The sequence below is a fragment of the Aphanomyces astaci genome, assembly GCF_000520075.1.
Source record: "Aphanomyces astaci strain APO3 unplaced genomic scaffold supercont1.52, whole genome shotgun sequence".
Classification (NCBI taxonomy): Eukaryota; Oomycota; class Saprolegniomycetes; order Saprolegniales; family Verrucalvaceae; genus Aphanomyces; species Aphanomyces astaci.
Genome location: NW_009798315.1, coordinates 417,514 through 437,393, shown reverse-complemented (window position 1 = coordinate 437,393; position 19,880 = coordinate 417,514). Strand labels below are relative to the sequence as shown.

The 19,880-nt window shown below is 50.1% G+C and overlaps 1 protein-coding gene and 1 non-coding gene across 2 annotated transcripts; both read left to right on the top strand.

The window, feature by feature from the left end:
* Positions 1-4,634: 4,634 nt before the first annotated feature.
* On the top strand, positions 4,635-4,922 carry H257_13972 (hypothetical protein; the record flags this gene model as incomplete). Its single annotated transcript, XM_009841678.1, has 1 exon — positions 4,635-4,922. One exon carries the CDS (start codon positions 4,635-4,637, stop codon positions 4,920-4,922), a length of 288 nt encoding a protein of 95 aa, XP_009839980.1.
* Positions 4,923-9,623: 4,701 nt separating this feature from the next.
* Positions 9,624-9,710, top strand: H257_13971. Its single transcript has one exon. It is a non-coding gene; the product is annotated as a tRNA-Ser (tRNA).
* The last annotated feature ends 10,170 nt before the right edge of the window (positions 9,711-19,880 follow it).

The following is a 19,880-nucleotide window of genomic DNA, read 5'->3' as shown; positions in this document are numbered from 1 at the left end:
CTCGTTATGTGGTTCAATGCACCTTGTACCAGGGCCAAGATGTGGTGCCAGTCGGTCGCGCGCAGCTTCAAATCGCTGCTAAGCGTCCTCACGGCGCGGAGGATCAGTCGGTTGACTACTTCAACGGTTCGTTCGCCCAAGGACAGTAGGCGGTGGTGAAGTGGTCGTGGGCGCCGGCGGCCTTGCGGATCTTGTCGATGGCTTCGTTCTTGAAATGGGACCCGCTGTCGGAGACCCAGGTATGGACATACCCAAATGTCGTAAACCAGTCGAGAACGCCGTTTGCGGTCGCCGCGGCGTCGCTTGTCTCGCTGGGCCAAAGTCGTACGAACCCGCTCATGTCGTCCTTGATGACGAGGATCATCTGTTCGTTGACGTGGGCATGGATAGCCAGTAGAAGTGGATCAGCTCTTGGGGCTTCTCGGCATGGAGCGCCGATTCAAGCGGGCGCGAGACCACTGAGCCGTCGACGCTGAGGCAGTGGATGCAGGCTTGGACAAAAGTCTTGACATCGTCTTCGAGGGTGCTCCAGGCGAAGACATCGCGGACGGCCTTAGTTGTGGCTTCGATCCGTCGATGGCCCGCGGCGCCTTGGTGCGCTATGATGCAGACCCACTGCCGGAGGTCCGTGGCACTTGGTGGGATCCAGATTCGGTCTTCCTTGTCGAGGAACAGGTTCTTGTCTTCATTCCACGCTACGCCGGTTGGCGAGGTCTCTCCCCTCTTCACGGCCACTTCTTGGGTCTTGACGATACCGGCAGGGCTGGGCCAGTCGAAGTCGGGCTGCTGCAGGGGTGACACCATGGCCAGGAGGCGCCGGACGGACTTCGTTGGCACTTGGGCTTGGGCGGCGCCCCAGCGGCTGAGCAGGTCGCCCCACACATTGTCTTCACTGGGCAGGCACTCGATGGTGTAGGGGAACGAGGAAAGCACCAGGGCCCAGCGCTCTAACTTGTGCGCTTGGTACCTCGCCATGCTTGGGGACTGGCCGGCAGGATTGAAAATGTACTGCAGGTTCTTGTGGTCGGTGAAAAGGCGGAAGCCAGCTGGGCGGATAAGAAGATAAGAAGGTAGTCCAGCCGCTTGCAGCTTTCCACCACGGCAAACGCTTCCTTCTCCACGATTGGCCAACGCTCGCTTACGCCAGTCACCGCTGAGAAAGGCCAACGGCTGGTGGCGTTGCTCTTCCAACGGCAGGGCCAGGTCTTCAAATGGTACTTGAGTGGCGATCGCGCCCCAAAAGCCTTCACTTGCGTCGGTCTAAAGGCAGACCATCATCTCTGCCCGTGGGTGCGCCATGGGAACCATCGCCAAGATAGCTTCCTTGATCTTGTCGAAGCAGGCCAGATGGCCAACGTCCCAGCCAACGGCAGTGAGTTGGACCCGAGTGAGCTTCATCTTCTTCGCACTTCCAATTTGCTTGGTCGCTGTGTCGAGAAGTTGGCGGAGCGGCGCCACAAGCTCGTTGTAGCAGGGGATGCTGGCCCGCATCCAGTTGGTTGCGCACACGAACTGTTGGAGGTCGGCGGCCGTGGCGGGCGGCGCGAGCGCACACAGTCCTTGGATTCTTGTGGGGGAGTGTTGGACGCCCTCAGTTGAAACAACTTTGCCGCACCAGACGGCCTTGGTCAGGAAGAAGTCGCATTTCTTCGGGTTGAGCTTCAGGCCGAAGGAGGAGCAGATCGTGAGGACTTGGTCGAGGAGGTCGAGGAGGTCTTCAGGGGTCTCGGCGTAGCCAAGCATGTCATCGAGCCAGGCGAGGAGTCCCTTGAACAGTAGGTTGACAAACATGAAGTCCACCGCCGACTGGCAGAACGCCACCGCGTCGGTCTGGCCCATAAGCACTCTTGTGGGCGTGTACACTCCAAAGGGGGTCATGAAGGAGCAGTACATTTGGGAGTCTTCATGGAGCGCCAGCTGCCAGTAGCCTTGAACCAGTCGAGCGTGAAAAACGCCCGCGCGCCCACCAAGACAGTCTGGGCGGCGTCGAGGTTCGGCATAGGCCATGGCATAGGCTCCGTGCACGCATTGATGGGCCGGCTGTCAATGGCCATGCGCAAGTCGCCAGGGTCTTTCTTGGGGACGATGCGCGGCCCCGAGGCCCAAGTTGCGCGGTTGTTGCGGTACACCAGACCTGCTACTTCGAGCTCGCGCACATGTGTCTTCAGGAACTCCATATGGGCTGGGGGTATCGTCGCAGGCCACGCTTGACAGGGACGGCGCCAGGTTTGATGCGCACCCGCAGCGGCTCCACCTTGATCGGCTCGTCATGGCCGATCTCCAGGCGGAATACATCACCGTGCTTGGCCAGGAGGAGTCACAGCTTCTCGAGGAGGTCCGCGGTCAAGCCGTCGTCTTCGGCGGCACGGAGCTTGTCTTGAATCACGGCTTCAACCACCGCTCGCCGCCTGTTCCGCTCGCCTTCTGCGTCTTCAGCAGATGGGACTTGGATGTTGGGGGTGGCACAGTGCATGCCGTCATCACCGCACTCGTCGCTTGAGGCGGCCACTTGAGTCAGGCGGCTGACACTTACGATCGCAGATGGCTTGTCCACGTCGCTGACATCCCAGCTTCTTGCTTGGCAAAGGCGTGGCTGAACAACTCGTCTTCAGAGTAGCCCAGCCGTTCCATCACAGCCCGGCTGATCAGGAGCTCTGCCGCGTTGGAGGAAGAGTCCACACAGGACCAAAGGTCCACAGGGGGTGTCCAGGGTGACAACTTGAACTGCACTTGGCGGTCGGCCTTGACGGCAGGTGCTTGGCCATACGGCTGGATCACGGATGTTTCCGGCGAAATCACCTTGACTTCCACGCCGGCCCGCTCCAGGGACTTCATGACACCGGCTGTCACCAAGGTAACGTCGGAGCCGGTGTCGAGGAGGGTCGTCGTGACGGACACGATGCCTTCGATCTTGGCTTCGCGGCCGAGGGACTTGTTCGTGCTGCCTTGAAGCTTGGTCATCTTCTTGTTTCGCGCGCTCTCCCACTTGTCCATTTGCTCCTTGAGCTGGCGCTCGGATTCGCCAGGCGCGCACTTGGGGCAATTTACCACCTTGTGGTTCTCGCTACCACACTTCAGACATGTCGCCTTCTTGCGTTCGTACTTCGCGCTGTCTTGCTCGGGGAATGGGGCACGCCGGGCAGGTCCACTGCTGCTACCAACGCTGCCTTCATATCGTCCAGGCTTGGACGGCCGCGATGGTGCTGCTGCTGCCGTCGCAGGCGTTGCCGAAGTCTTCTCGTCTTCCACCGGTACATACAAGTGGTACCCGGCGGTATGCACGCACAGCCAGTCCACGAAACGGTACACGTTGGAGTTGCGTTGGAGGGCCAGCTGGCGTTGGACTGACTTCTGCAGGCCAAGCGGCTTGATCGCCTTGACCATGATGTCGACAACTGTCTTGCCTTCTTGGTCCAAGACCCACGCTTGGTCGTCGCGCTCCAAGGCTCGCATCAGGTTGTCCAGCATCTTCCAATGCGCGAGTCGGCGTCGAGGATTGTCGTATCGAACCGGATCGCCGTGGTCAAACGCTTCTTGAGTATTTCCAGGTCTTAAGGCACCTCTTTAAAGGCCAAACCATGCGGCCCACTCTGCCTCCGTGACGCCACGGTAGTCGCGGTTGGCCATGTCCCACATCGCCACACGCTTCTTGGTAAAGACATCCATGCACGCGCTGACAGGCATCACAAAGGGTCTTGAGCCATTGAGCTGGAGGGCGTTGACTTGGTCCAGGTACTTGTTGTACTGGCGGATAAAATGTGCGCCGCTCCGATTTGGTCGAGCCGTTGAACGAGGGCGGGCCAGGAAGCGCCGGCACGTTGTACACGAAGCCGCGATCGTCGCCTTGTCCCATGTCGTCGTCATCGGGGACAGGGGGCAGATTGGTGGCTCCAATTGGTGTCGCAGCTGGCGCGGGTGAATCAAATGGGGCGGCCAAGGGGGTCGGTGTGGGCGCCGTAAATGGGGTGTTGGCGTAGCTATCTGTTTGAAACCGCTGTCAACAGCTGGTGGATTACGCCGGCGTGGAGAGGCGAACGGGATAGTGGCTTGACTGTGCACGGGACGGCTGCGTTCGGCTTCTCGGGATCGGGATCGCTCCGTCCCGTTAACCGGGGACAGCGAGCGTTGGTGGTCAGAGTCACTCATTGCTTCGGGCGATGAGGCTAAATAATTCTTTGTTTTCGCCCCCATCGTTATCCGGACGGGAACCTCTTGCGGAGGCCGAATTAAATTGCAAACTGAGTTATCTTACTACGAATTACTTTTTCTAGTCTATTTTAAGTCTAATCATTTCGTCCAATGAAAATGCGCCAACAATGCACATCTTTCAACCGCACGACGAATGGCGGCCTGCTGCACATAATGGAGACTAACGGCCTTACCGTTCATGAGACCATGAGCCGACCTCTAAAAAGGCTCATAGGTCTTTCTGCAGCGCCATGCAGAACATGCCGTCACGAATGACAAGCCTTTGCGTTGGAGCATTGGCAGTTGGCCACTATAAACTGTCTTTCAATGACATGTCTGGCTGGATGCCGACGTGAGGGACATTTTCGTTGATTAAGGCGAACATCAATCGGTCCAAGAGTTCAACATATGCAGACATTCTGTCCCCCCCCGTTCCCATCTTCTACATGTACGACCCAGCGTATCCGTTTGTCGACTGCTTTTGGTATGATGGCGATACCAACACGGTACACGCCTGCCAAATCTCCAAGCCCTTCCCTGGCCACCGCACAGACGTCGACGCATTCAACGCCAAGATGGAAAAGCTTGCTATTCCGGACACCGGCAAGTTGGTCGTGAACATTATCCACCTGCCCTACCAGGCCGATGGATGTGCTCAAGCTAACACCGTTGATATTGCCAAAATCTACCAAAATGGCAATGTCGCCTTCCGTGTCATCAAATTGGCCCTTTGATATTTCATCGCTGCTTGTAGGAATAAATGAACTATAATCTTGATGTTTTCAACCAATTGTTCGTAACGTGAATAATTTGACAAATCTATTGTTCATAACTTGATTTGCAGTAAATCTCAAAAAAGGATATCCATAGAAAGAAATTATATGTCAAATAATATTCTGACAGAGAAATCCGTTTTCAAAATATTTTGATGGAACCCCTGGATGCCATGATGGAATGGGAACTATTGCTGGAATAACATGGCCGATTACAGTACCCCTATGGTCCCTAGGGAGAAATAAGTTATGTGGAAATTGGGAAACTAATCAATTACTAGTATCCGTTATTATCCCAATTATCCGGAAATATCCGTCCGGATATTTCGATTTTCAAAAATCAATCATTAGGGTAAACATAAAAATCCACAGAACTACTACTAAAATCTACTATGGAAGTACTGTAGGTTGAGGTCGAACTGCCTCCGGATATTATATACGGATAAGAGTCATATACAAAAATCAAGATTCATCTCAGATATCAAAGCGCCCATGTAAAATACCGCTAGATTAAATGTCTATTTCTGGACCAATTCATTACCAAATTTGAATCTGAGACGTAGAATTTCTTGACCGCATTGAGATCTGTCGATTCTACGTCTCAATTTGACGAAATTTTGAATAATGAATACGAAATAGAAGTCAGAAAATTTTGTGAAAAGTTGGTAGTTTATAGACGACATACTCCATAGTATACATCAATGGGACTTGTTCCACACCGTACTTCTTGTGATTGAATACCTGTATGGCCGCTATAATCGTGAAGAAGTTGGAGCCAAAAGAACTAGTAAAAAGACGCTTAGCCCCGCCTAGGGGGGGCTAAGCATTATTTGTCACGTAACTTAACCACTACCCCACAGTAGCTGGTTAAGTTACGTGACAAAAAGGTACAGTACGGTAGGGGCCATCGTGCCAAATACCCGCAGTTATTGCTATCGGGATAAGCATATTTCTCTACTGCTGGCCTGTACTGTAGATGGAAAAGTCACAACCCCAACTGAACCCGTGACCATTCGGTTTCACAGGGTATATTGGGTTCAAGTCGAATGTACCCTTTTGTCACGTAACTTAACCACTACCCTAAAGTAGCTGGTTAAGTTACATGGTACATTCGACTTGAACCCAGTACACCCTGAGAAAACCGAATGGTCGCGAGTTCGAGCCCAGTTGGGGTTGTGCTTTTCCACCTATAGTACTGGCCAGTTCAGATGGATGGTGTATGATGCTGTTGGCACCTTTTTCCACCGGCAAAACGCTTGTACGAGCTTAGCGTGGCACCAGTGCAAGACAAAAAGCTTGAGTCGCACTTGTTGCTGGCGCGTACGGGGCACCACGTGGTTGCGCGGAGACGAAATACGACGACGACCGTTGGATTTCCATATGTGAAACAACGTTGTGACGGTCGTCGTCGTCGCAGATGTAGTAGATAGAAGTCGTCTCCATAGCCACTGGATCACCACTCGTCGTAAACTCATGGCGGCCGACAGACAGTACATGCCCCCTTGTGTACACCAGCAGTCGACGTGATACTCTAGTCCGAACGTAGCAACAGGCCACCTCGGGGGGATTAGTTGTTTGTACATCTTCACCGGGATGCCAGATTGATTCAATGCCGGAACCCTCCATGACCATGCCTCTGGTTGATTGTCCACTGGGCACGCAAACCCGCTTTGCAACACATCCTCCTCTTCACCGTCGTCGTCGGTGGTGGTTGATGGACCTGCATCCGGACGACCAGTCATCGACGACAGACAATACTTCGAGACTTCGGGGTGGAATCGTGCCCTGGCGACCACAGGAACGTGATGTTGATCCAACCCACCGACATAGGCGTACTCTAGTGTGGACAATGGTGGCGGAGATAGATGGGAGTCTTGATTCTAGTGTATTTAGTATGTCAATGAAATCCACTATGTTAAATGACACCAGTGGAGTTAGTTGCCTCACCTCGAAATCGGAACGATCATCTTGGAAACGATGGACTTTATTGTCGTCGTTGTGGGATGCTGTGGATCGGGGACTTGATTCGGGGGATATATGACTATAGTAGTACAACTACAGTAGTGTGATGATGTTATGGCTCACAATAATAAGATATCGAGGGTTGTTTCGGAGGCTTGACGTCAATGGGGCAAAGATCACTGACGGAGCACACAAGGGGTGTTCGGGGTGTTCGGCGTGTACAGGCAACTCAGGGAACCCGGGGAAAGCCGGGGTAGCTGGGAAGGTCGGGAACACAGGGGGTTGAGCAGTCGACTCAGGGAACCCGGGGAATGCGGGGTGACCTGGGTAGGCTGGGAGACGTGGGGACCCGGGGTAGCCGGGGGTTGCGGGGAAGTCGGGTCGAGTTCGCCGCGGGTGGAGTCGAGGGTGACTCCGAGGATATGCAAGGAGTATGGAGTGACGCGCCGTGGATAAATCCAGCAGCAAGCCACCACACACACACACACACACGTAGGCAGGGGATGCACACTTAGTACACTTGGTCGAGGTTCAGCAACGGAGGTCGTCTGCGTTGCAACTTCGCACGGATCTGTGGCCCGAGATCTGTACCGAGGACTTGGCTGGTACTGGTTTGGAGGGCGATGCGGGTTTCGTACACTTGGTCGACAAGCGTGTACGGACTTCAACAGCAGACTTCTTGGGGTGGGTCGTTCAGGGACTGTACTGCGCAGGGTCTAAGCCATACACTGCAAAATGTGAACGGTTATTATGTATGTTATGTAAGATGAAAGTATGTAAAGCTATCCTAAAGCCAATTTCCCCTCGTCGATCTGGTCGATGCTTGCCAAAGCTGTCGTCACGCCTCTAGGGCAAGGCATGGTGGTCGTTTGTGGTCCAAAACACGGGTCGCCATTGGTCGAAATCACTGGCATCTGCAGCGGCTACTGAGCAGCTCAGACTTTTGGTGCGGTGTTGACTACGGTGGTGCCCAAACGTATGAACCCGCATATGCAGCGGACATTGCAACATAATCCTGATTTGTAAGAAGTGATCCCAGGGCATGATTGTTGCTGAAAGTGTAGACCCATGACCAGCATCTCGGAACAACCAATGACATCTCCAGCACCAAGTCCCACCCTTAACACGCAATCGGCAACGCTTCCAACATCCGATCCCACTGTTGAAACGCAACCAAGATACCCAGGGAGCCCGGGGTGCCCTGGGTCTCCAGGGAATGTTGGTCTGCTCGGGAATGATGGGCTCATTGAAATGTTGGCCCACAATGTTGGTTTGACAATGGTTTTACCACAGTAGTACGTTGCACACGGTACGTATCGGACACATGTGGGAATGTTGGTCAAATCGATGGCTGCAAACGAACACGCCACGTCACCCACCGACCCTTCAAACGACTTGCACCCTCACGATTTCTTGCTCGGCCGTGTAGGACCACACCCAAATATGCTACAATAATAGATTTACATTAACCAGAAAAAGCAAGGTGAAATAGGCAATTTTTTATGCAGCGCAAGGTGAACCACCTTGCGAATTCCATAGCCTTCTTCACTCACTTGGTATTGCTGGATCAAGCTTTCGCCCATTGTCCAATAGTGAAAATTTATATATAAAAGATGGGGATGGAAATATTCATACAAATACCCCTTGAGTACAAAAAGGTATGGCTTTAAATTTAGAGCCTGATGTAGTAGGTGTTGTTGTTTTTAGTAATGAAAGAGAAATTCAAGAAGGTAATTTTGTAAAAAGAACTGGATCAATTGTTAGTGTTCCTATAGGTGAAGGTTTATTAGGACGTGTTGTTGATGCTTTAGGTCAACCTATTGATGGAAAAGGTAAAATTAAATCAAAAAAATTAAGTAGAGTAGAAATTAAAGCTCCTGGTACGATTCAACTTATTTAAATAATCTACACCACAAATGCAACAACAATAGTAAATAATACTAGTCAAAACAATAGTCAAAATCATGAAATGTTAACTTAAAAAAAATTATATCTTTATTTTTTTCAATAGTTAAACTAACGGCACCTATTAAAGCTATGAAACAAATTAAACCCGCAATTAAAAGAAATAAGACATAATTGCTATTTTAGGTTTCGCTTTAACTGAAGCTATAGCTTTATTTGCTTTAATGATGGTTTTTTTAATTTTATTTGCTTTTTAATTATTTTTTAAGGCCGTTTGTTTCTTGGATTTTAAGTAGATGTATTTTTTAATGAAAATAATAATAAAAAAGCTGAAACTTTTGTACATGGTACTGTTTTAGAAATTGCTTGGACAATTGTCAAGACACAGCTGCATCAAATAAAATTATTTGATTTTCTATATTTAAAAAGTTTATATTCATTTTTAATAATAATTTTTAAGAATTAAAAATAAGACAAAGTTTCAGAAAAATTATTAGTTTTACATTTATATATTAATCAAAATATTGAAGGATAACACCACAAAACCACAAAAAAGTGATTTAAAATTTATAGTAAACCATAATTTTTTTAAATAAAAAAATATTTAATAAAACAAAAATAAATATTAATAAAAACATTAAAAAATTTAATAATGAAATGCTATTTTATTATATTTTTCGTGGTTTTGTAGGTTCATTTAATTGCTATTTTAGGTTTCGCTTTAACTGAAGCTATAGCTTTATTTGCTTTAATGATGGCTTTTTTAATTTTATTTGCTTTTTAATTATTTTTTAAGGCCAAATAGTCTAGTGGTTAAGGCAGTGGTTTGCTAAACCATCAATTATTTAAAATAATTCGTGGGTTCGAATCCCACTTTGGCCTTTTAAATATATTTAATAAAGTAATGATGATGTAGTTCAATTGGTAGAGCGTAGGATTGCCATTCTTTCTGAAATTGTATAGTTTCACGCAGAGGACTCCTTTATCGTCGCTGTACTACACCCTCCTCTGTAGACTCTTTAGTGTATTGCTCCGATGCTGCACTCCACTGTCTGCTGACACTGATTGGCTGCCCATGGCCGCGTCAAGTTCACCTCCCATGTTGTCGTGTCTTGGCAACCAGGGTACCTTTAACCAATCGTATGCATTTATTGAATTATTTTTGACCAATGAACTGTGACCCCTGTAGTATAATTTGGGGAGGTTTTGGTTGCACCTGATGATGCAATTTCTGGTTCATGGGCTTCGACATGATTAAAGATGAACCCCTATCCGATGCGAAATGATCCCGAAATGGTGTTTGCGGAGGTTTTGGTAGTCCTCCACTGGTACTGTTGATAGGTCGTTTACAGCAATTTACTCGTTGATCTTCAAAAGTGACTCCTGGAATTCCTATTCCACGTGGATTACCAGTACAGTAGACCGCGACGAGAACCCTGTTACTCATGTTTACACTGTTAGTTGAAACTATTGCCCTATGCCTAACGTCTGGACAACTGCACATCGCGGGAAAACGATTTGATTTGGTCAAACCTTTGGTGACTATGCCCCGATGAAGACCTTGGGTGTGGCCCCACTCGACCGAAACCACGAAGTAGTAGTGATGCTGCCGGTCCTTCCTAACGAGAAATTCGCATCGACCATTCGTCATTCAATGTCTACTTCGTTGGGTAGAGTTTACAAAACAAGGACTAAACACTAAGGAAAGATGATAGTGGAGTGTACTCGAGAGTGCGATCAGCGATGAACTGCTGACATGTGCATTAACGTTAATCTGATGGTGGCACGAGTTGTTTGAGTCGCTAGGAACTTGGTACTTGTTGTGGTGGGCGACTTAATCCAAGTCCCCCCATGACACAGGTGGTCCTCAACCGAGGCCACCGGGTGCCGACCCTTGGCGAACCGACACGAAATGGCATAGTATTACAAGTAGTAATACTAGTAGTACTAGGACGTAGAAAACAGAACACCTGTTTCAGCCAACTGCCGGGATCTCACTCTTGGTTCTGCAACGCCGTGGTAACATTAAGTCAATCAAGTGTGCGGTTTGCAGGGATTCGGCACTCCGCCATTTAATTGTTTGTGTTGGCACTGGCGTGGGAAACAACAAAAAGTATACTTTAGTTCCAGTGACCTACGGAACTGAGAGTAATGGCGAAGAACTCAAAATATCGCGCCAAGAAGTCGAAGACCGCGGCAACGGCGCCAGCAGCGAAAGTGAGGAGGAAGTACCAGTGACGGAGCCACCGTTGGTCCCGGTTGTTGGAGGAACCACGGATGCGCTGTCAGCTGTGGGAGAGCCCAAGAGTGAAGAAGTCCGGCCAAGGCGAACAAGGCCACGGGTAGCGCGCGAGCGGCGTCCATGTCTTGGGATGAATGGAGGCGTCGATATGGCGGTCAAACCATGGGACCTAACTGGGAACAGATACCTAGACCCCCAATCGAAGGCGCCTATGTTGAGGAAGAATACCCGCCGCCAGAGAAGTCTGATACCGAGAAACGAGCGGATGAAAAGGCGGAAGCTCGAGCTAAGCTACGTGCGGAATGGCGAAATCGACCGGATAGTACTCCTGACAGCGAGGAAGAAGAAAAGGAATACCAAGAAGTACAACGTAAACAATCTGAACGGCGGCGGATCAACGAAGCCAATCGTCCCCCAAAGGAGAAGCTTGTCGACCATACAAAAGTGGCGCGCGCGGCCCATGATCGACGGATGCTGGACACCACCCTGCCAAGCAGTTCGGGATGGGGACTCTTTCGAGTGGACCACCGACGCCAAACAGCGGAGGTTGGGGGCCCAACTCTCCAGTGGACCTTCATTGGTGGTGACGGATGTTCGACCCCTCCGGATCACCTGTATGGACAGAACTTTCCTGGTGAGTTGGGTGAAGAAGCGGGAGACATATGACGACAAGCTACGGGCGAATGCGCAACGCATGGGTGGTGAGTGGCGACGGAGTGCTGTGGGATGGATTCCTTCTACTGACCGCAGCCTCCTGAAGGCTACATGCACCTATGTTTGGCGAGTGCCTGTGGAACAACTCAGTGAGGACGACTACCGCGACCGCATTATGGAAATCGTCGGGCACCCAGCGACGAAGTGGACACCCACTAAGTCAGACATGCAAACATACTGTCGGGCGCTGAGTGTCGACCTCCATGGAGACGTGACCAGTCGCCTGGTGTCATTCATGGAGCGGGTTGATGATGTCATCGACGAGAACGGCTTACGTCAACAACTCAAAGACTCCACCATGCTGAGAACGTTCGTGAAGGTGGTAGCAGCGCGTGTCACACCCAGCTACGTACGCGACAGAGTGGAAGAGCAAATGAAAATCGTGCTGGCGAACGATCTGGTGGCCTTTGTGGATATCCTACGCGAGCAGCTTGACCGAACGCATGATGTAGACATGGTTAATCAGCAAAGGAACAGCTACGGTTCAAAGGGTGGCCGTGAAGAAGACGACCAAGGGCGCCGCATTACGAAACATGCGAAGAAAGCCAACCAAGCTGTTCGAGACCAGCGGGAATTATCCACGTCCACCAGGTGGATACATCAAGCCGGAACGAAGTGCGGCGGTGTGGTCGCCGTCGACGCAAAAGCGAACGGGGGACCCACCAGCCACAAAGTACGGACCGCAAGTGAACTCGCGCCCAAGACACGACGACCGCCATGTCCAAGCTGTGCGTGATGAAGCACGCCCTCGATTTGCACCCGGCCGGGATGACCGCGGCATGCTGTGGTTTTGTCTGCCAGCAGCCAGGACACATGGCCCGGGAGTGTCCCAATAAAAAAGACGGGATAGCGGCGATACAAGCTGGAAGAAGGGCAAGAACGCCGTCAAGCGGTCCAAGGCGAGGGAACGCAAAGCGACGATGCAACCCAAGCGAATGAAGAAACCCCAACCGCTCAGCATGGAGGATGATGGACGTTGGGTGCGGCTGAACAGTGTGCTGGAAGTTCCATACTGCCCGGACAACGGCACAGACCAAAACATTATGCCACAAGCCATGGTGGATGAACTTCAAGCGGTACAGCCGCAACTTAAAGTTGTCAAGTTGGCTGCGCCATTTGTGGGAACAGCATGCAATCAGATGCCATTTGAAGCGAGCTCCTACATGGACCTTACGCTATGAATGCAGACGGCTGCTGGGCCAGTAAGATGCCAGGCAAGCGCCGCTGCTATGTGGTCAACGATGGAGACGAATTCCTCGTCTCAGATGATACTCTCAAGACCATTGGTATCGACATTGACCGCCTGCTGGAACAGGTGACGCGCCCTACAAGTGGATGAGGATGGCGATGACCTGGAAGAAGTTGGTGGCGATTGCGTGGAGTTGCCCCAACGATCGGCCGTCAGAGCCGCCACCATGAAGGCGGTGCTGTGATGCACGTCATCTAAAAACTTCCAACTGGCCAAATCGAAGAGTCGAGGTTTTATTATTTAACGTACAATTAATGTAGTTAAACCCAAAAACCAAAACGTTAAATACCGATTTTATGTGTTTTATCACTGCAGTGGGAGGTTAAAAGTCCCAACTGCCTCCGGATATTACATACGGATAAGAGTCACATACAAAAATCAAGATACATCTCAGCGGCCACCCCTATGGCCAAATATCCATGCGCCCATGTAAAATACCACTAGGTTAAATATCTGTTTCTGGACCAATTCATCACCAAATTTGAATATGAGACGTAGAATTTCTTCACCACATTGGGATCTGTCGATTCTACGTCTCAATTTGCTGAAATTTTGAGTAATGAATATGAGATAGAAGTCAGAAAATTTGGTGAAAAGTTGGTAGTTTATAGGTGACGAGCATCATACCTGTAGCCAAGAATGAAGTCAAGGAAGCCCTGCAAGGCATGATCGAGGGCGCAGTCGATAACGGATTTCCAATGGAACATGTTAAGTACTTGTGGGATGTGCTCAGCAAGCATGACATCTGGCGAATCAAATTCGACGGGTCAGACCCACCGGCGAAGGTGAAGCCGTTGAAGGTGACCCCGAAGGATGGATGTGTTCCTTACCGATGCAACCTCCTGGAGGAGAGGTTCCTCAAGTTGTGTACACAAGAACTACACTATGCAGGCGTGATCCAGAGCAACCAGCAAAGCCCGGTGAACCCAGTTCTCAAGCTTGATGGGCGCAAGTCATTGAAGTCGGCCGACAAATGGAACGACGATGACGTGCTCAAGAACTATCGGTTAACCAACGACTACCGAGTTGTCAACTCGCTAACCGAGCCGAAGGCAGGGACGATGCCATTCCAGGCTACCATCCTCCAGAACCAACGAGGCAAGAAAACGATGGGCGTGTTTGACCTGCCCAAGTGCTTTTGGCAGTTCCCACTGCACCCCGAGAGCTGGGACATGTTGTCGTTCATGCTGAACGGATGTGCGTACACCCCGGCTCGAGTGATGCAAGGCCATGTGGACAGTGCCCTCTACGTGCAATCAACGAACGAGGAGTGCTACAAAGACCTGCTCTACAAGAACATGCTGATCTGGATCGACGACATCTTTGTGTACGCCGACACAGTGGAAGAGTATGTGGATGCCCTCGAGTCGTTCTTCGATCCAGTGGCCCAGTACGGGTTCAAGCTGAGTCCGTCCAAGACCAAGCTGTTCACGGACCAAGTCAAGTGGTGCGGACGCATCATCAGTGGTGATGGCGTCATGCAAGACCCTGAACGCATAGAACATCTGTGTGCGATCCCCTACCCTACGAATGCGGGAGAATTGCAGCTGTTTGTGTGCACCGTGAACTGGCTGCGGGACTCGATGACAGAGTACGCACAGACCGTCGACCCACTGCAGCAGTGTCTGACGAAGGCCCTCAAAGGCAAGGGCAAGAAGAAGCGAATCGCGTCTGGTGTTCAGTTGGAACTGACCGACGGCGAGAAGCTAGCGTTTGACGCCGTGAAGTCCAAGCTACGATCATCGGTGGAACTGTCTCACCCGCGTGATGCCGCCACGATGTGTTTGTTTACGGATGCGAGCGATCATGGATGGTCGATTGTGGTAACTCAAGTGGTGGCATTCGATGATGATAGCCCAGTCCAAGAACAACGTCACGAACTGCTCTTGTGTCAGTCGGGGATGTTTGCGGGCGCCCAGAAGGCGTGGTCAGTCGTCGAAAAGGAGGCCTGCCCTATTGCGCGTGTGTGCGAGAAGCTCAATTACATGCTTATGCGACCTACGGGGTTCAAGATGTACTGTGACCACAAGAAACTCATCCATGTCTTTGCCCCAGGCGAAGAATACAAGGCGCACACACGCGGCAAGCTCATGCGATGGGCTGCCATTATTGGCGGCTATCGTTATGACATCATACACATCGACGGCATCCACAACCTTTGGGCGGATATGATGAGCCGTTGGGGTCAGCCGACGCCAAGTTTGGCGACCAAGCGGGTCAAAATACGTCGGGCCATGGCTGTTCAAAGAAAGTCAAAACACGCAAAGTTCCTCCACCGGCACAACCGAAACTGCGGCCGCTGGACAAGGACTTTGTGTGGCCATGTGTGGTGGACATCCGTCACGCACAAGACGAGCATGGCAAAGACAAACCAAAGCGAGCTACCGTGGTGGACGGACTGTGGCAAGTGGACGAGCGGCTATGGATTTCGAGTGCGGCGAATGACCTGATCCAGGGGATCATGTTTGTTGCCCACTGCGGCAGCGCCGGGCACCGTGGACATGCAGCGCTGGTGGCTACTATCCGCCGCCTGTTTTATATCGACCACTTGGCCGACAGGGCCAGTGAATTCCTCCGTGGCTGCTTGTTGTACCCTCATGTACAAGGGGGAAGGGTGGTCCATTGACCGTATGCTCCGAGATGGCACGCGAAAGAGCGCAACGAAGGAATCGACTTCGACTACCTCTACATGGGCGAAGCGTTCAGCGGCGCTAAGTACGTGCTGGTACTCAAATACGACCTTACCCACTACTGTGAGCTCATTGCATGCGATGGTCCCACGAGCCAAGTATGTGTGGATGCCCTGGTGGACTGGACGAAGCGGTTTGGAATGCCACGAGTCTGGGTCAACGACCAAGGAACCCGTTTAAAAACCGTGGCCATGAAGGCGTTAGCCCACAAGTTCAAGGTCCATCACGACCTCACTTTGGCCTACTGCCCCTGGCGCAATGGAACGGACGAGCGAATGAACTGCGACATCCTCCAAGTGATGCGGGTCATGCTGCGAGAGTACCAGCTAGCCGAACAAGAATGGGACTACCTATTGCCGGTGGTCCAAGCTAACCTCAACCAAACACCGACCGAATCACTGGCGAGCAAGTCGCCGATGGAGCTGTTCACGGCTTTAAACCCGGCGACTCCCCTGGATGTCGTCGTGGTGGGCATGAACAAGGAACTCCGAGAGAGCAACTGGACGGTCAAGGACATCCCCAAAAACTTGGACAGCTGCGTGCTAGCCTGCAAGTCATGCACAAAGAAGTCCTAGACAAGAATGCGATGCGCGCGGCGAAAGCGACGAAAGCGACCGAGAAATACGAATAGTGCAATGTCAGCGAAGGCGACTATGTGCTCTGGTCTCGCGTCGACGAACGCTATCACCCCAAGCTGCTCGTAACCTGGACGGGCCCCTGCCGAGTCCAGGAAGTGGGCGAATTCTCCGTCGTTTTGGAGCACTTGGTGACCCATGAACTACGAGAAGCACACGCATCAAGAGTCAAGCTCTACGCCGAAGACAACTTTAAAGTGACCGAAGAAATCCTCGAACACGTTTCCGAGCAAGGGAACATGCTGAAGGTCAAGTCCATCGCGGGGCACAAGTTTGTCCCGGATGTGAAAGACGTCATGCTGGAAGTGCTCTGGGAAGGTTTCGAAGATTTCGAGTCCTCATGGGAAGCACTGCAGAAGCTCATGCATGAATGCCCGGCCGTGATGATGAACTACGTTGAAGGCGTGAAGACAGCGAGCGAAATCGATGCGTTGCGCAAAGCAATGAAGCAAGCGAGGGCGAAGAATTAGCGAGGCCCACGTGTGTCCTCGGGAACATGGCTTGGGGTGTGTGTTGTAGTTGGCGACTTAATCCAAGTCCCCCCATGACACAGGTGGTCCTCAACCGAGGCCACTGGGTGCCGACCCTTGGCGAACCGACACGCAATGGCATAGTATTACAAGTAGTAATACTAGTAGTACTAGGACGTAGAAAACAGAACACCTGTCCCAGCCAACTGCCGGGATCTCACTCTTGGTTCTGCAACGCCGTGGTAACATTAAGTCAATCAAGTGTGCGGTTTACAGGGAGTCGGCACTCCCCCATTTGGTTGTTTGTGTTGGCACTGGCGTGGGAAACTACACAGTACTTCAGCATTCTTGAAGTGGATAAAAATGATCGTCTTGACCAATTATATGGCAAAGAAACCCTGATACACTCTGATTGGTTAATAATAAGAAATAAGGCTTACGAATTCCACAAACAAGTCAATTATTGCGTTAACGATAATAAATAATACAGCTGACAGTTATTAATAGCTACCATAGCTATTCATGTGTCAACATACATAACCAGTTCATTTCCAGTTGTACATATAAGACAGACACGACACAAAACCGACAAAATTCGGCCCCGCGATTGGATAACCGACAAATGATTGAATTCGGATTGGTCAGTATTTTTTGCGACAATCCGATTGGACGAGGCGGTTGTCGCAGCAGCAACATATCACTAACATTTAACATGTATGGCTTTCTATTGGTTGAAATACTGCCGAGCCGATATTGCACACGAAACGGTGTCGATCAGCATAAGTAAAACGGCACGAACTAGCAAGAGTACATACTGTTGTGGTCGGTGGCAGTCAGCCGGCGCCCCCACCATGATGCATGGGGACCAATGGTGGGATCCCTTTTATAGCCCATTCCACACAATAACGTTTGCGACTTTTAAAACCTACGAATGCGGCTAAGAGTAATGGTTGTGCTTAGGTAGGTCCTGATTGAACATTACTGTAGCTACGCCAACACCACCTTACCTCCAGTAGTGATTCCAATTGCCCCTCATTCAACAAACGACACTAACCACGTTCTCCAGCTCTGCATATCCACTTCCTTTCGCAACGTGAACCACCGTACTGGTTAACACACAGTGGTTACAAGCATCCCCACTGCTAGCATCTGCACAGTGGGGATGCTTATAACACTAACTGCGACCTCCTTTCAATGTGTGCCCCCTTCCACCACAACACTAAACAATCATATTTTCAATACTACAACTACTAAGATCACTTATATTGTTGCGAGCGACCTCACAGGTATCACAAAACACTCATCACAGAGTCGATTGAGACGATGAGAAGTAATTACGAGCTCACAAACAAATTCAATGATGGCAAACTCGTGCACCAGTGAGTTATCAATGTAAATCTAGAAGTGCACATGTACTCCAGCGGTAGGGCTCTTTATAGTGAATGGTCACGCTCGCTACATGTCCACGGAGTGTTTACTGCACTTTGGTGTCGTTGGCGAGCAATGAACGAGATAAGCATGCCTGATGAGTGGCTTGTGTTGCGCAAAGTAACCAAGGTAATTCCTCCACGTAATATGGAACCTACTATAATAGTACTGTACGTGTACAGTTAGCCCCCGCCAGCAAACAGGACTGTGTACGTCGATACATTCCAAAAATTCAAGATACTTTACTTGGTCGTTGTATTGACATGGAATAGACATTCGCCAATGAAAGCCAACAGGGTTTTACTTTTAATCAATCATATAGTTGTCGGATATATTTGTCGCAGCGGCCATTTTATCTATATATAAAGAAACGTATACTATGAATAGATATACACGATTTACGAAACAAATACGAAACAGATTCAATGCAGTCACGAAACATTTTGTTTCGTAAAACGGAAGTATCGATTTTCCTTTATGCTGGATTTTGTATGATGCTTCAAGCATGGAAAAATACCACTGATTTACGAAACATTCACGAAACACTGGATTAAAGTATACTCACTGGGAGTTGAAGGATTTTGAAACGCACAAATTCAGGTTCTTTGAGCGTCACAAATACATGGCGATATCGTCAAGTTGGAGGTGTAATCGTCATTGTTAGTGTCCAAGGACTGGCTATCGTCAAGCGTACGAATACAACATATAGGACACTCCAGAAAAATGCCTGAAAAAATGTTACTCTACTGGTGGCTTATGCATGTGAATGGTGTACAGTACCCATCTACTATTTCGACTAATGTTAAGACAAATTGGTTCCTAAAACCATCAGCTACCCAACACACATTAATGGTACAGGGAAAATGAACAAGAGGCCTACTATGGCGTTAGTAGGACCAGGTAGCTTGGGGCGTGTACCGGTAGTTTGGTTGTGAAAGACTACCTCTCCTCCATCTCTCCACCATAAGCTTAGTGCAACTCGCATTCCTCTCACCTCCATTCGCCATCCCATACTCTTCGGACTCGCCGTGCCTCACTCATAAGCACGCACAACGAAGTACATGCAGTGTACATGCATGCTTGCACCAACATAAAAATTAACATCAAGTCTTGTCCAGTTATGCACAATGTAATGGACCAAATTCTCGCTTGTGTACTAGCATGTTGCCACTTGCATCGTCCGAGCCACTGTCTTGGATGATGGTTGTCTTCATGTTGGCAACATGACAACTTCGTCGAATTGACTTGTGGCTCGGCTTGATTCACACCGCTTATTTGAGGTGTCGACTAGGTCCACCCCCCAACAAGTACCTTGTCAACATACAGTATATGTGTAGCGATGTGACAGGTGGGGGTAATGCCTTGCCACCACCTTTCCACAGCTCCTAAGTACCTGGCTCATGACGCACCCTATCTATGCTTGCCTGGGAATGTGTCTCAAGGACAAGTATGGCTTAGAATCGCTAGTCTAGTGAAGTTCCCCAATGTATCAACCGCACCCGCATCCATTGTATACAAAAGTGCATATTAGTGTAGAAGTAGTGAAGTAGACTAAGAAGATTTCATAGTGATGAGGTTAAGGAGATCTTAGTAGATCCTCAGTTAATTCGTTGTGCATTTTGCC